Source organism: Penaeus monodon, chromosome 16 (assembly GCF_015228065.2).
Source record: "Penaeus monodon isolate SGIC_2016 chromosome 16, NSTDA_Pmon_1, whole genome shotgun sequence".
In the NCBI taxonomy this organism is placed as follows: domain Eukaryota; kingdom Metazoa; phylum Arthropoda; class Malacostraca; order Decapoda; family Penaeidae; genus Penaeus; species Penaeus monodon.
Genome location: NC_051401.1, coordinates 45,960,416 through 45,977,488, shown reverse-complemented (window position 1 = coordinate 45,977,488; position 17,073 = coordinate 45,960,416). Strand labels below are relative to the sequence as shown.

General features: G+C 44.3%; 1 protein-coding gene across 15 annotated transcripts in view; it reads left to right on the top strand.

Moving 5' to 3' along the window:
* LOC119582862 overlaps positions 1-17,073 on the top strand; it is a 109,121-nt gene that overhangs the window by 7,534 nt on the left and 84,514 nt on the right. For 8 of the 15 annotated variants that reach the window (XM_037931348.1, XM_037931346.1, XM_037931353.1 and 5 more), the window contains exons 8-14: positions 1-412; positions 895-1,020; positions 3,231-4,010; positions 7,705-7,848; positions 8,956-9,096; positions 11,584-11,652; positions 12,569-12,649. The exon at positions 1-412 is cut by the window's left edge and continues 1,403 nt beyond it. In XM_037931348.1, the coding sequence (XP_037787276.1) occupies positions 1-412; positions 895-1,020; positions 3,231-4,010; positions 7,705-7,848; positions 8,956-9,096; positions 11,584-11,652; positions 12,569-12,649 (1,753 nt within the window). The remainder of the gene's footprint in view (positions 413-894; positions 1,021-3,230; positions 4,011-7,704; positions 7,849-8,955; positions 9,097-11,583; positions 11,653-12,568; positions 12,650-17,073) is intronic. The other 7 variants (XM_037931349.1, XM_037931347.1, XM_037931342.1 and 4 more) reach the window with 5 other exon arrangements.

Below are 17,073 nucleotides of genomic sequence, written 5' to 3'. Positions count from 1 at the left end.
TGCGACTCTGAGCAGGTGTGCCTCAACCAGGAGTGCAAGAACCCTTGCCTGCAGGATACGTGCGGCACCAACGCGCGCTGCAGGGTGGTCAGCCACAGCGTGGAGTGCTCGTGCCCGCCCAACTTCTACGGCAACCCGCAGATCGAGTGCAAGAAGGAGATCAACGAGTGCCTCAACAACCCGTGCGCCAACAACGCGCAGTGCATCAACACCGTCGGCAGCTTCATGTGCGAGTGCAACAACGGCTGCCAGGGAGACCCCTACCGCACCGGCTGCCTGTGCCCGTACGAGCAGGTGGACCCGTGCGCCCTCATCTCGTGCGGCCAGAACGCCCTGTGCCGCATCGTCACGCAGACGGAGGCCGAGTGCTACTGCCCCACCAGCCTGCCCAACGGCGACCCCCTCGTCAAGTGTAAGTACCGCCGCCAGGCATGAAAAAGAAACAACAAACGCATTTCATCTGTGTATACATCTGAAACGTGTTTGTTGTTTCCCTTACATGCAGTAGATGTCCACATGAAATATTCTGGTAGTGAGAAGTGAAACGTAAAATCTACAGGGTGTAGCTGCCTCTCGCTATCACTTCCCCAGCACGCGCTACGCCCCTCTCTCATGCAATTAGCCCAGATATACAAACGGATCAGCAAGGCCCCCTCGCTCACCCCCTGTGCCCTCGCTCACCCCCTGTACTTTCGCTCACCCCCCATTGCCGTCGCTCACCCCCTTTGCCGTCGCTCTCCCCTGTGCCCTCGCTCACCCCTGTGCCCTCGCTCACCCCCTTTACCCTCGCTCACCCCCTGTGCCCTCTCTCACCCCCTGTGCCCTCGCTCACCCCCTTTACCCTCGCTCACCCCCTGTGCCCTCGCTCACCCCCCTTTGCCCTCGGCCCAACAGGCACGGGAGACTGCCGCCAGACCGGGTGCGGAACCGCGGCCTCCTGCCTCATCGACCGCGACGGAAGCTACGAGTGCCGTTGTCGCCGTGGGTGGAGCGGAAACCCCTACGACAAATGCGTCCCTGGTGAGTACTGTGCCTTGATTGCGTGGATTGGGGATTGGAGGTTGATGCTGTAGACTTGATTTGGGTTGATTGGAGTTGATTGGTTAGAAAGTCGGCAGTTGCTTGCGTGTTGTTAAGGCCAGTGTTATAAATGACATTAGTATTATTTATTTATCTATTGGCGGCTCTTTGCTCATCATTTTGTATTTGTATTCATCATTGTCATTTCATCATCATCATCATTATCATCATCATCATCATCATCATCATCATCATCATCATCATCATCATCATCATCATCATCATCATCATCATCATCATCATCATCATCATCATCATCATCATCATCTTCATCGTTATCACCATCATCAATATTCTTATTATTATCATCATGATTATCATCACCATTATTATTGTTCATATTATCACTATCATTATTATTAACATCGCATTCATTATCGCATTATAGATTATTAGATTCATTTATTTATCCAGACATTGGCCCTAATAACCAAAGTTTACTGTTTTTGGGTGAATTTGAATGGTTCATAAATATAAGTATTTAGGAACTGCTGAAGAAATCGAAGCATGAAAAATTATGTATTTTTTTTAAAATTAATATTATGCATTCTAGCTTCTTGTTTTTTTTGTTTTTTTGTTTTTTTGTTTTTGAGGTTCTTTCAAATCCTTTCTTTTTATTTCCTTAAAGCAAAAAATAAGATAATAAAAGCAAATAAAACAGTGATAATAATCATAAAAGGTTAAAGCTATATTTTCTGCTCCTCCAATTTTGGCTACTAAATGCTTCGATATCTTTCTTAAAAGCGGACAATTGTAGTGCATTCAAAGTAGAGGTTGCAAAAAAAAAAAAAAAAAAAAAAAAAAAAAAAAAAAACATATATATGAAAAAAAAACATATATATATGGGAAAAAAAAGTCCAATCTTAAAGCCAATCTTCTTTTGTTTTCATTTTCTTTATGCTCCCCCATCCACCCTCCCCTTAAAAAAATCCCCTTCTTTTTCCTTTTTTTTTCTTGCAAGCGACATTGATCAGCGATGGGATGCAACATCCTGCCTTTCTCTCCTATAGAGTTAGAAGGATGATTCTTTTTCAGCAAAAAAGAGAAAATAGAGGATTATTTTCTAGTTCCATCGAGAGAGAGAAAAAAGAGGGAGAAAAACAGAGAGAGAGAGAGAGAGAGAGAGAGAGAGAGAGAGAGAGAGAGAGAGAGAGAGAGAGAGAGAGAGAGAGAGAGAGAGAGAGAGAGAAACAGAGAGAGAGAGTCTTTTTACAGTCAGCATTACGATGGATGGAAACGAGGAAGAGAGAGAGAAAAAAAAGAAGGGAAAAAATATGTTGAAAATTCCCGTTTTCTATAAGGATTCGCATCGCTGAATATGTCGCCCAATTTCCCGTTTTCTCTCCTTTATTTTATATATTTCCATCCCCCTCCCTCCCCCTTCCTGTGAGTGCCTCCTGATTTCACACTCTTTGGATCCTTCGCGCCGAGACACAGGAAGAGAGGGGCGTCCCTGAGTCATCCTGTGAGGCAGTCAAACAGCTTTTCTCACTCACTCAGACACCTGTTGAACATCTGCCTTTTTGTGTCCTCGTCCCAAACTTGCCATTACTACTACTACTACTGTCACTACTGTTACTACCTACTACTGATTTCTGCCCCGTTTTTTTTTTTTTTGAGTCCCCGTGTTGTGATGGTCCGCCTAACCTCTACTCCCACCCCCCAAAAAATATTTGTTTTCCTCTACCAACTCGAGACACCTAAGAACACTGTACCCCTAATTTTGCAGCCTAACCGCAAAGTAGCATGTGTGTTGTCCGGAAATTAGTTGCCGCATATATGTGTTATTAAAACCCAAAAACATAAAAGACAAAAGAGATTAATGTTGTTAGTTTATACAAAATAATCCCGGTGTGTGCACACGGGTGTTAGACCGGTTCTCATGTTCAGGTTGAAGGTGATATATACAGCTGTAAGTAATGATTACATGTTAGGCCGCATTAACGAGATACACAGAGTGCACACAGAAAGTATATATATATATAACAAGTGTAACCATGTAACAGCAGCTCACTTGCATTTGTCTGTAACTCTGAAGGCGGTGGAGGCCCGGAGGCCGAGCCGGAGCAACCCGGCCTCGGCTGAGCCGTGGCTCCCTGGCCTCCACCGCGTGTGTGCATGCTCACCCGCCCTTCCCTCTCTCACACTAGATACTCAGTGCACGCTTGACACAGACTGCCCGCCCACTCAGGCATGTATAAGTGGACAGTGTAAGGACCCCTGCACAGTGCGGGGGGCGTGCGGCGAGCGCGCACTCTGCCAGACCGTGGCACACGCTGCGCAGTGTTCTTGCCCGCAGTGCTATGTAGGCCGCCCCAAGGTGGCCTGCAGGCCCGACCCCACCTGTGATGTTAGCCCCAAGGACCCCCCCATAACCACTGGCTGTCGGGGCGACTCTGAGTGTCCCGACAGTCAGGCTTGCGATCGAGCCCAGTCTCAGTGCTATGATCCCTGCGTCCGCGGAGGGTCGTTGTGTGAAGCCAATAAGATGTGTGAAGTCAGGAAGCACGAGCCCACTTGCATATGTAAACATGGCTTTGTCGTAAATTCAGTGGGCGAGTTTGTCTGTGCGACAGGGCCCATAGAGTGCCGGGCGAACGACGAGTGCGCGAGCAACCTGGCGTGCGTCAACAACAAGTGTGTGAACCCATGCTCGGTAGGCCAGCCCTGCCCGCCCTCCAAGCAGTGTGATGTGCTCAACCATCAGCCCGTGTGCATCTGCGTGAAGGACTGCAACCCCTCGGTCACCATCTGTCTCCGTGACGAGGGATGCGGCCCCACGGAGGCGTGCGTGTCCTACCAATGCGTGGACCCCTGCGCCTCGCACGTCTGCCCCGGCGACACGCCATGCTACGTGGAGGACCACAAGCCACTCTGTAAATTCTGCCCGCCCGGCTTTACCGTTGACCCTGAGTTTGGATGCGTTAAAGGTAAACACTTCGCCCAGTGTTCGCGGCCATGATGCTAATATTGTATTAACCCGACTGAACGGTGATGGAGAGATAGTGGCACGTAGTTCTTGTGTTAGTCAGCCACGTCGACTAATGTCTGACAGAGTAGACTAATGAATATATACTCACGTACCAGTCTTGTTTGCTAATATTTCCAATTGTTTGAATTAATCAAGAGAATGTTCACTTGCAAGTCATCTTATCTAATTAACACTGCAAGTTCGATTTACAGTCTTTTATCTCCAATATGAACATTCAGAATAGATACATAATACGAAACAACAAAGACCCTCAACTCTCAGTAAGTAAAAATCCACAGATAATCTCTTAGACAAGGACTGACAAGGGACCTTAGCTCTTCATTTTATACTGTGCCAGAACATGTCATCATGAAACATTAATGGCTCTTCAGTTTTTTTTTATTACCACTCTCTTATTTCATTTCCATATTTTGCAACAGACACCGATACTACCTCCCCCTCCACCCCATCCACCACCACCCGGACGTCGTGCCGCAGTGACGCTGACTGCGGCACCACAAAACATATATGCCTCCAAGGACAATGCACAAACCCCTGCCTGGTCGCCTGTGGGACACGTGACTGTTCCATCAGCATTGGCACTCAAAACGAAGTAAAGATTAATTGTCACGACACTTCAAAGACAGAACCCACTACCACACCCACTGCTGACATCGGGAAAACCCTTAGTCCCAAAGAACCCACTCACACGGTCGGCTTCTTCACAGACAAACCCGAGGTGACCGATCGTCCACAAACACCTTTCGGATTTTCCACAACCTTTTCCTCTATCTCTCCCGGCGTTACACCTTCTTTCACACCAGCCACGCCTCGGGAACCCTCTGTCACACCCCTCGTCCCTTCCTCTCACAAAACCACACGGAGGCCGGTCAAAGGGTCTACTCGACGGCCACCCAAAATCAACACGCCCCGACCTCGACCTCCCTTTGGTGTCGACGTCTCGAGCAGGCGACCTCCTCCCTTCTTCACAACGCCTCCAAAGGAGCTCCCTTTCACGCCAGCATCTCCCGAGGAGACGCCGACACACACTACGCCCACACCGACGCGTGTAACAACGCTAGGAACTCCTCCGGTCACAGAGAACAACACCATACACCGGCCTCCCACAACACCTAGGTCTCGCCCCATTACACCGACCACAAAGCGGCCTAGAATAACCATAAAACCCCCCCCAACAAAACCCCCCCCCTTCCGCTTCACCCCCAAAACACCCGCCACCCCCCGTCCCCTGGAACCCACCACCACCCCGAGTTCCTCGGTGCCCAAGACGCTGGCGCCCGGGCCCAAGACGTGCACCAGCAGCGTCGAGTGCCCAAGGAACCTGGCGTGCCTCCAGAATAAGTGCACAGACCCGTGCAAGATGTCTAGTCCCTGTGGTAGTGGGTTCACGTGTCAGGTGATCAGTAACAGACTAACATGTCAGTGTCCCACGGGGCCAGTGCTAGGCTCCCGATGCCCCGAAGGTAATAATCATTTTCTCTCCCAATATATGAGAAGAAAACAAGCAGACAACCCCTTTTGTGTTGTTGTTGCTGTTTTTGTTATTTATTTTAGCTTACGCCCGCTTCCGGGTCGGCGGGAATCGTTTTCTCCCGGTGACGAATTCTCGACCAGCATCTCGAGTCTTACTAAAACGAAAAAGAAATGGCAGGACAGAGTGAAAACTAATAAAAGCCATTCTGACAACAACATTTTCCTTTTTTTCTATTTATCATGGTATTAACCCCCCAAATAATTATACGCTCAAGATGCTGGTTAAGAAAGCTGTCCGTTCTTCCTCCCTTCAGAAGCTTTTTGGAAATCTGTAGTTATTTGTAATCCCTTGAACACATTGTTCGATTGGTCATATATACAATGGCGGAGTCACTGTGAACCATACATGATCAGTTTGTTTCCGAGGATTCTGTTCTGAATTCCTCTCAGATTTTGTTTTTGTTTTGTTTCCCCAATTTTTAAAATCAAGTTCCACGAAATAACTGTTGGTCCGCCATTGTCGGTGCATTTATTGAACAAAATTTTTCGCTTGTTCACCCCCTCTCCCTACGCTCCCCTCCCCTCCCCTCCCCTCCGTATCCTCCCAAAATAACACTTATAAAGATTCCTATACAATCCCTTTTATAAATGAACACTTTACCCTGTATTATATGGTGTTGTGTGCGCGTGTGGTATTACTTGTGTGGTTCTATCGGCCTTCTGAGTCTGTCCTGCTTCCACGGACGTTTTCTTCTACCCATTTTCTTCTAACTCGTTTTCTTTGGCCTCGGACGAAAGGGGAAACTGCACTAAAAAATAAGAACGGTGCTTCCCACTCTTCAATTCGAAAGTGCTTGGTGTACTGTTGTCCTAACCTTAATGTAATCTGTCCTTGCTCTCTAATATTAGCCATTATTTTTTTCTCATGAATATGCTGCGCTTTTTTTGTCTGAAATGCTTTATTAACCCAAGTGAAGGATGGAAAGTGCTTCACCCCACGCAAGGAAAATTCTTTAGGCTTGTCTCGGAAATCTGAGAAGTAATGCCTTGGTTGTGCTCTAACATGTATGAAACACGCCTGAACTGATTTTTTTTTTTATATTGTTATATGTTCTTAACCACTGTATTGTGCGTCCTGTGTGCTTTAATGTGTACCACTCAATAACAAAAAAAAAAAAAAAGATTCTTGTGAAATTCCCATTAACACATGCGAGTTTTTTGTTTTTTTCTTTTGCATGCGTTTGTTTGTTCGTTTTAGTTATCGCCCAGCATGCAGTTGTGGATGTTGCATTGTGTGCTTGCATTAACTGCATTGTGTTTGTGCATTTTGTTGTGTCTTGTGCATTTTGTTTTTGTTTATTGTTATTAACCATTTGTGTCTCTATTACAGGGCAAACTGATATATACATAAAGAGAAATATACCCGTTCCATTTCAGGAAAGAAATACATAACATTTATTAATTTGCAACATGCCTCAAACAACAAATAACATAGATTATATATTCACATCCCTGACGAAAAAAATACTATCTCATTAACAATTTACTTATAGACTGAATGATTAATTTACAAAAAAAAATTAATTGACCGAAAATCTACTTACCAATTATTAACTCATATTTTTTGTGTGCATTTAACTGATTGATCTCAAGATGTCCATTCCCCCAGAATTCAGGATTTTTTTTCCACTCGTTCCAAAAGGAGCGTGCATATAAATCGGCGGTTGGAAAATAAAATTGTCCCCCATTCATATTCTTTTTTCTCTTTTAAAGATGTATGTGTATATATGAATATATGATTTTATTTTAGTTATTTTCTGTTGGATATAGACTGCAGCTCGGATATGGAAGCAAGATGGTTGAAACCCCGAAATTTAAATCGAGGATTATATAAAATTAAATGCATTTAATTCGAGGATGATATAAATTCTTATCTTTCCTCTCCTATCTTTATCTACGTATAATCACCTATCATTTCTAAGTAAATAGACAAAGAAAGGAAGAAACAGACCAATAGTAATAATAATAATATGATAATGATAATAGAGAAAATTAACTCTCATCTTGCTTTTATCGGAGTCCCCCCTCCTCCACCCCGCATGCCACCGACCAGATCTAAAACATTCCCCTTTCTCCTTCTGCCTTCTTGCAACGAGTAGCAATCGGCTGCAGAGATGACTCCGAGTGCCCGACCAACCAGGCATGCATCAATTTGAAGTGCCTCAACCCCTGTGTGGCTCGCAACCCGTGCAGTGCTAAGGAGGATTGCAAAGTGCAGAACCAGAGGGCCACGTGTGTTGCAGGTGAGTGCGGGGATGAGGTCAAAGGGAGGGAAGGGAGGGAGGGTATAGGAGAGGGAAGGGAGGGTAGGTATGGGGGAGGGAAGGGAGGGAATAGGAGAGGGAAGGGAAGGGAGGGAATGGAAGGGGAAAGGATACAGAGAGTAGGAAAGGGAGGGAAGAAGGAATGGGAAGCGTACAAGGAGTTGGAGGGAGGGAAAGTTAAGGAGACAGGGAGCGGAGAAGGGTGATGGAAGGATGGGTAAGAAGACGGACAAGAAGGAAGATAGATGGAGGATGGGAATATCGGGCAGGAGAGAGAGGGAGGGAAGGAGGGTAGGCGCAGAGAGGGAAACGAAGGGAGGGAGGGAACTGGAAGGTGGGAAGATGTGAACAATGTTACGCTATTCACCTGTTTCGAATTACGCAATTCCTCACGTGGGTTTTCGTTGCGTCAAAAATGTTCACATGTTTCCCCTTCAACGTATCAAAGAGGTGATTTTTTTTTCATTTCATTTCTCTCTTATTATACCTTCCTTTTATTTTCCTTTATGTCTTCACTTCAGATCTCATGTTTGTAAATATATATTTTTTTTCGGGTAGGGATACGTTTGTGGTGTTTCTTTTATGCCTGTTATGGTGGTTTTAGGTTTTTGTTTGTTTTTTTCTTTTCGTTTATACTGTTTTCTGGGCAATGGTATTTTCCTAATTCTCCTCCCTGTCATGTTTTATTTTTTCAATTCTTTATTTCAAAAATCTTGTGTTTCAATGGAGAAAAAACAAGATTATGTTTTCCTTTCCTTTTGTAAATGAAACGCGCCCGGTGTTTATCCCGCTAATTTATCCACGCCTGATTCTAGGCCACCCATTCCCCCTTTGCCAAAAGCCTAAATAAAGAAAATAATTATAAGCAGAAGAAGAAAAAAAAATACTGAAGGATATATATCTTTTCCAACCCCCTCTGCCACCCCCTTTTTTTTTCCTTTCACACCAATCTCCTATTTCCTCCTTTTCCACCATTCCCTCTTTCCTTTCACCGCCTCGACCCGCCCTGCCCCTCCTGACCCCGCCCGTCCTCGACCCCGCCCTTCGACCCCGTCCTTCGACCCCGCCCCTCGACCCCGCCCACAGTCGGCTGCCGCAGCAACACGGACTGCCCGAGCAACGAAGCGTGTGTGAACCGAGAGTGCGTCTCCCCGTGCGAAGTCAACGACCCTTGCGTGTTCAGCGAGAGATGCGAAGTCCGTGATCACATCCCCTTCTGCATCTCAGGTAGCTCGCCCTCACCTCCCTTCCCCCTCTCCCTGCCCCCTCCCCTAATACGCATCCACTCCCACCTCCAACCCCACACAGATACCCACTTCTTATCCCCATCTCTCCTGTTGTATTCCTCTCCCCGATCCCCTCTCCTGTTATAACCAGTCCCCCTCCCCTCCCCACGTCCCCGGTAAGACTGACGGAACTGACAGCCTCAGCCCGACGTGAAATCCCCGTGCGACTTGTATTAACTCCGTATATAATCCGAGCGCGGTTATAGAGGCTACAATTTTGTTTTATATAACCCGTACTTACTATTAACTCATCCCTAATTCCATCACTACTGTAGACGATGTTGCTCAATTAATTGTTTCTATTCGCTGCGCATCAAAGCCATAGCTTGAAGATGGTGCAGTGAAATCTCTTTTATATATAAAGTAATTGGATATCCGTAATTAATACATGTATATATATATATATATATATATATATATATATATATATATATATATAATATATATATATATAATATATATATATATATATAATATATATATATATATATATATATATATATATATATATTTTATATATATATATATATATATATATAATATATATATATATATATATATATATATATATATACACTAACTGATTAACCAGCGCAAAAAATATCCCAATCGCCTTATCTACTCCTAAGCATAATCTCTAATCTCAGCTTCCTCTTCTCAGCTAAAGATCCTTTTATCTCCCGATAAGACCTTGAACGATGCTAACTCTCCCAGCATCCTAATCTTGCCTCTGCCCTCGTCTGCGCTGTCTTTGTTTCTGTGGTGTGCATGCCGGTTCTCTCTAGCGATCCTCCTAAGCCATTATTTTCTCTTTTGCTTGCCTGCATTTCCTCCTGATGGTGCGTCGCCCATGAAGCACATTACCACGACTTTGATATGTGACGATGACTTTGTGTTCATCCTTTTCATTGACGCCTTAAGCTTTTAGAAATAGTTTCTTAATAAGTGGTTGTACCAAGACTGATACTTAAACCTACTGCGAATTGCGAATCACAGGGAACGAGGGAGTTTTCGATCTCGATTCTTCAGCATAATGAGGGGTCAGAATTCCCTAAATTCTTGAGCATTTGTTAGCTGGATTTCATGATTCTTTGGGTATTTGTTGGCTCGATATCGTAACTCTGTGATTCGTTAGCATTCGCAGCTGGCTCTAAATGACGCTCATATGCAACATAGAATTAACACAGCAGGACGCAAGCCTCTGTCCTTTCGCGAGAACGGAAGGAGTTGCTTTTAACAGCCTGACGTTTCAAACTTTCAAGTTATCTCGCTGCAACTTCAGATAATGATAGTTAGGATCCATGTTTCTGATGGAGATATGTAAATAAGCAGTCAGTTAGAATCCACGACAGTTTTAATTCTGTCATGGGAGACTTGAAGGAAGGACAGAGGACCCCTGACTTGAGCTGGCTTGACGCTTGTGCCGAACAGACTTCGAGTGCCGACGAGACGCGGACTGCCCGTGGAACGAGGCTTGCTTCTCGGGGCACTGTATGAACCCTTGCATCATGACGGAGGCGTGCGGTCTGGGCGCCGACTGCCGCCCACTGCTGCACCGCCCCCGCTGCTCGTGCCCCCCGGGCTACACGGGCAACCCCAAAGTACGGTGCACGCCCACCACAACGCCCAAAACGCCCACAGGTAACAGTGCCACCGGCGCTTACACCACCACAGCACACAACGGAATTGAAAAGGCAGTTGCACCTGATAGATTTAGGGATTGATCCTTATTTTCATTATAGTTGGAAATAAAGTGTTGAAGTCACTGGGGAAATACACAAATGAACAATTATACACACATTAAATATAGAGCATTTGCAATTAAAATCAGCTTATTCTCACAATCTACACCCCATTCCGGAATAGTTACACACACTTGTTGGATACAGAGCAAAATTCAATTTGCGCAGGACTCTACAGTCAACTTTACCTCACGATTTACATTCCCCAACAGCCGTCATTAATTTATTAGTAGCGTTGTAGAAACTGACAATCTTCACGCACCCTTACACCCAGCAGTCCGCAGAAGTAAAGCTTAATACTTTGACAGCTTATTAACTGACTTGACTGAAGCCCCTTGATGTCACTCTGACTGACTTTCCTCCCTTTTATGATTTTGTATCTCTGCACTTCCTTGTTCTAGATTTACTATTGTTGTTCTCGATTGATATCAGGTGATGTATTTTCACTTTTCGTTTTCGTTTCAGATATTTTAAAAAAAGAGGATTTGAAATATTGACACTCAAATTGAGTTGCCTCGGCACTTAAGCCCAAAAAATAAAAATAGATAAATAAATTGAATCATAAAGAAATACCAAAAAAACACAACTAAATAAATAAATAAATAAATAAATAAATAGATAAATAAATACGTATATACACTTTACACCAAAACACGCATGACGGGATTAATTATTGTCTATTACAGAATGTACATGCCAGTCCAACAATGACTGCCCCGCACACTTATCCTGTGACGGTTGCACCTGCAAGCCACGTAAGTACCATTTACATCCTCTGTCTGTGTGTCTGTCTGTCTTTCTGTCTTCCTAGTTGCATGTCTGTCCAAAAGACTGAAGTTAGTCGGTCCGTTTCTTGTCCCTCTGTCTGTTTCATGTCTCTCGTCTGTGTCTGTTTCCATGTGTGTGGACGATCTGTGTTAGATTTTTTTTTTTCTGAAGTATCGATCATTATTAATTTTCTTGCTAATTCTAAGTCAAGTTTTGGTTTTTTCTTATTATCATTTTTTCCCCCTAACTCTTTATCTTCCGAGTTATTTATAGATGTGTGAATGTTAATATTTCTTTACGGTATTTGGGTGTTAATTTCAGTGGATCTTTATCTTCATAGTAGCATTATTTCCAACTTTTTCATTTATGTGATTTTGGTAAATGGATTTATAATCTATAACTCGAGATTTTTTCACCTCAGTTATCAATATTATAACCCTGATTTTATGCAGTCATTAATGGACTAACATTCAGATCATAACAGTCTTCGTAATAAATTTCAGTAACGCATCAATCATGTGTAAATATTTTTCATAATCTAACGCACTTTCACTCAAAGAAAGACCTTGCAAATGGCTGTCTTTTTCTGATATAACATTTTTTTTCTTTTTTCTTACAACTTTCTTCTCCTTCGTCATCATCACCCGGTGTTGCTGGTGCCGCTGCTTCTTCCACAACTTTGTAAGTTAATAACCTCTTGTTTATGAGGTTGTGAGAATTTTAACAATCATAACCCCATGATTTTTTCTCTCTCCTTTTATGAGTTAGATTTTTTTTTCTGTTTGATATAATAATCCCATCGTATTTCTTTTGTTATTTTACTTCCCATTTTCATTGCCTCCTTCGTTTTCTATTGCTTACTAACCGTTTTTTGTTCGTTTCTTCCCGTTTTCTTTCATGTAGAACTCTCGGAAGTGGTGAGTTGCGACCCCCCTTGCCAGAACGACGAGGAATGCGACGAGGTGGAGCTCATCTGCAAACCAGGTAAGTCGCGACCTCGTTTTGCGTTTGACCCAGGATGACCTGGCGTCGATTTTCACTCAGTCAACCATCTCACCCTGATCTGCTGTGAGTAAGAGCCGCCGGTAGGCAAGAGGGACGCTCTGACATGTCGGGGATTTCCAGGCGAGGATTCCTCCCGACGTCTGGCTCTTTCTCTTGCAGCGGATGAGGCTGTTATGGTTGCTGACGTCATCGTTAGGGCTCATGTATCAGCCATATGTTTAAATTCCTGTGAACGAATCCTTTAACTGCAACTACTACTGCTCGCTGTAATTGGGCATCGGATGGTGTGTGGCTCGGCCTGCTGGTTCCCGCGTAGCTTTTAATCGCAGAGAATGACTAACCGCATCGTGTCAAACCTTAGCGAATGTGATAGTCAATCCAACCTAACTAACTGACCCTCCTCCCCCTCCCCTCCCCCCTCATCCCAATCCTCGGAAACCATAACCTCCCCCTCCCCCCCTGAAGGAGTAACCCTTAGGATAACCTGTAGGATAGGAAGAGGCCGTTGTAATAAAAGAGAGAGAGGTTTGGACTGCAGCAACCTCTCTGCATTAACCCTAATCCTCAAATGATTAGAAAAATAAACCAAGCCAGCATCACCTATCGGCTTGGAGCTAACCCCGCATGATGATGAATGCAACGCTTCGAGGCTGCAGCATGTGCGTGCGTGCGTGCGCTTGCAACCAACAGCTGCCCTGCGTGAGTATGACACACCTAGCTCGCGTGACGTCACGTTATATATGTGTGCGTGTGAACCAGAGAGAGAGAGAGAGAGAGAGAGAGAGAGAGAGAGAGAGAGAGAGAGAGAGAGAGAGAGAGAGAGAGAGATAGAGAAAGAGAGAGAGAGAGGTGAGAAGATAGATAAAGAGAGAGAGAGAGAGAGAGAAGAGAGAAAAGAGAGAGAGAGAGAGAGAGAGAGAGAGAGAGAGAGAGAGAGAGAGAGAGAGAGTATGGTAATCGTGACGTCACGGGCTTCGCTGGCACCAGATCGGCAGCCCGCAACTGAAGCTTCTTGGGTTTGTGCTGTCAGAACGCAGCTTGCATAGTGCCTGTCTTCAAAAAGTGTTTGCGAATGCCGTTGCTTGTGTTGCATAACCAAAACCGATGTTAACAATCATCTGTGTGGAACATCCATACCATATCTTTGCCTATTTCATAATCTCAGTTTCTTCATTCACGTCAAAGGGACCAAGATATGGATGGATGCTTTGTCTGTATACCGTGTGGTTATTTGCTTCACTGGTATACACACCCACGTGGATGACGCATGCGTGAATGTGTAGTTATATGTATCTGATGTTTGTGCTTCTGTGCTTCTTTGTGCCTGTCTTGCCGTTGCTTGCTTAGTCTGTATTTCCACTACTTGCATTAGCCATTAAGCCTTAAACTAAAGCTTTCTGTAACACAGCATTTTTTTTTGCATTGACATTTTTTTTGACTGATTTTAATTGTTGTTCGTTGTTCAGTGAGCAACATTGGTTTGTAAGTAGCTTTTAAGTACAGTTCTTCTGTACAGCACTGGCTGTTGACTGTTCTTCCCCCCTTTTTTAAAATGCGCAGCATACTTGTAATTTTTTTGTACATTTCGAACGCCCGCGAAAATTTCCCGACATAAACGCTTCGTCACTCCGCCAATTTCGTGCGGAGTGAGGCCATAATCGAATATTTTTAGCATGTATGAGTATTGCTTGAGAATGATGAATGCTTTTTCACTTTTATGCAGCATGTAAGCGGCCCAGTATTTTTCAAGATGTATTTTTGTTTTGTTGTGACTAACCTTCCCTGCTTTATCCCTTTTTGTGTCTCATTTCCCTCCCTACCTCCCTCCCTTTTTACGCTCTGGAAGATTTAGTCTCCCCCTCCCTTTCCCTTTTGAGCTGTGGGTCCTTTTTGACTTGAGTTTCACTTTTTTATTGTCATAGATATTTAGTGTTTTCCTCCCCCTCCCCAGTTTTAGATACTTTTTAAAAATTCTTAAGTTCTCCCTTCCCGCCCCTCGTTTTCTTTGATCCAGTCTGCTTTGTAATTTCCTCCTCCCGTTTTCTATAAATTCCTACCTACTAATTTCACCTCCCTTTAAACCATTACTCATGTTCGATTTGTATCATCCAGTTACACACTAACACAACAGTAATTACATATTAACACTGAACATCTTATATCATGAACCTGGTGATGTATTATGGAAAAGTAACATTGATTAATACAGTAACAGTACCGTAATTGCATGACGCTAGACGTATATTTTATTAGAGTACATGTATCCTAGAGGATTCATAACACATTACATTAATATAGAGCTGATCGTTATTATGCTATAATTGCAATGTGATATATATATAGATTGTTTTGGCAAGTTGCTTTTTAGTTTCAGTTTTGTCAGCTTACAGTAATAGCACTGTCAAATATCCATGATTTTGATTTTGGACTCCAAATATTAAACTTGTAGTTCACCTGAGTAAAGATACTTTATGTGATGATTCAGCAGACATAATATGTATATATATGTATAAAAACAACAAAATTTGACCAGTAGGAGTGGACATTTGACAAGAGTGTGTATATACGACTAAAGTTATCCCCGAAAAATTAGATAAAATTTCTGATCAACAAGACATGACTTTGTGGTAGATCCCACCTCTTCCCCGGCTCCTAAGACGAAGGAAATATAGGAACAATAATTTTTAGATTACTCAGATAAAAAAAAAAAAACATGCTAGATACTGGTTGTAGGGGGATTTTTTTTTTTTTTTTTTTTGTAGAAATTTATAGCGATACTGTATAGAAATAAATCAGCTTCCAATAGTTAACATTGTAAAACCACCCGTCTAACTGCTCACATTAATATTGTAAATATTAACTCTAGAAAGAAAACAATAGCACCTTTTATAATAGTTACTAGCCGATAATCTACTTAATACCTGATAACAAAGTATTCATCATATCTAGATGTGTGAAAGACGAAATGTAAAATGCCGCGTCTATGTTTCGTTGACAGTTTTCATAATTAGAAATTGATTGTAGATTAATGAACATTCGTTTTCCCCCCACGACTTACCCCCTCCCCCCCCTCCACCCCCGTAGTGACGCAAACGACCATAACTCGTTTGTTAACAGTTTGGTTATTAATGAAAATAACGTGTCCCCTTTTACTGACTTCACGACGCATGTTGCCTAACGCACTCTAATATCCAGGTCCCATGGTTCAGTGCCATGTTTATAGTGGCCCTGTGTAGAGTGGATGTTGGAAAGGGTTTTAATGAGAAAGAGAAAGAAAACGGAGAGACGCTTTGTACCCTTCACCATTACCTAACAGTCTGACCTCGGGGTTCGCATGTTGACACGGTTGTCGTTGTATTTTTCTTCCAGCTCTAACCACCAGTTCGTTCACCACTCCTACCACCACCAGTACACAACGCCACACACTCTGTACGGATTATGCAAATTGCAACCGCCCCATACGACTTCTAGGTACCTGTTGCCTTCCACTCCCGTATCCTCCCTAGCCCTATGGAGTGACAACGATCAGTGACCTTGTGGGGAGTTAGGACGCTCACTACAAGCTGATAGACAAACGTGCGAGTCGCATATATGTCCACAGTGTCCCATTCGCAACATGTCCCTGGGGTTTCATGTGACCTCGGTGGAGTTGATTCGAGACGAGCCTACATGACCCCATCGCCCCCGACTACCACCCCCAGCTCACACCCGCCACGACGCACGACGACAGTGACAGATATTGCCACCATCACGCCCATACATGAACCACAAAGCGCATGTTCCTAGGTGACACCTCGTGTCCTGCACTCCCTCTGGTCTCACTGCCCTATGTCCTGCACTGACATCCCTGATGGTGGACTGAAACTTATGTCTCACTGTAGACCGAGGTGAAGATTAGGAGACCCTCTGTCCTCACCAGCCTTGTCAGCACTGACAACCCAGGTCCGGCACTGGACAGATAAGTCGTGTAGTGTCTATCTGCACCAGACCCCTGGTCGGCACTGACCGACCCTCGTCCGGATGGCAAACCTAGGTCCTGGACGACAACCCTTGGTAGGCACTGACAGACCCTACGGTCCTGCCCCTGACAACCTATGTCACTGCATCAGCCCTATGGTACCGGCACTGACAGACCATGGCCTGGCATGGACAGGACCTACCTCCTGACAGACCTCTGTCTGGCATGATAGACATTATGGTCGTGACTCGACAGCGTCCTATGTCCTGGCACTGACAGATCCTATGGTCCTGGCACTGACAGACCTTATGGTCCTGGCACTGACAGACCCTATGGTCCTGGCACTGACAGACCTTATGGTCCTGGCACTGACAGACCTTATGGTCCTGGCACTGACAGACCTATGGTCCTGGCACTGACAGACCCTATGGTCCTGGCACTGACA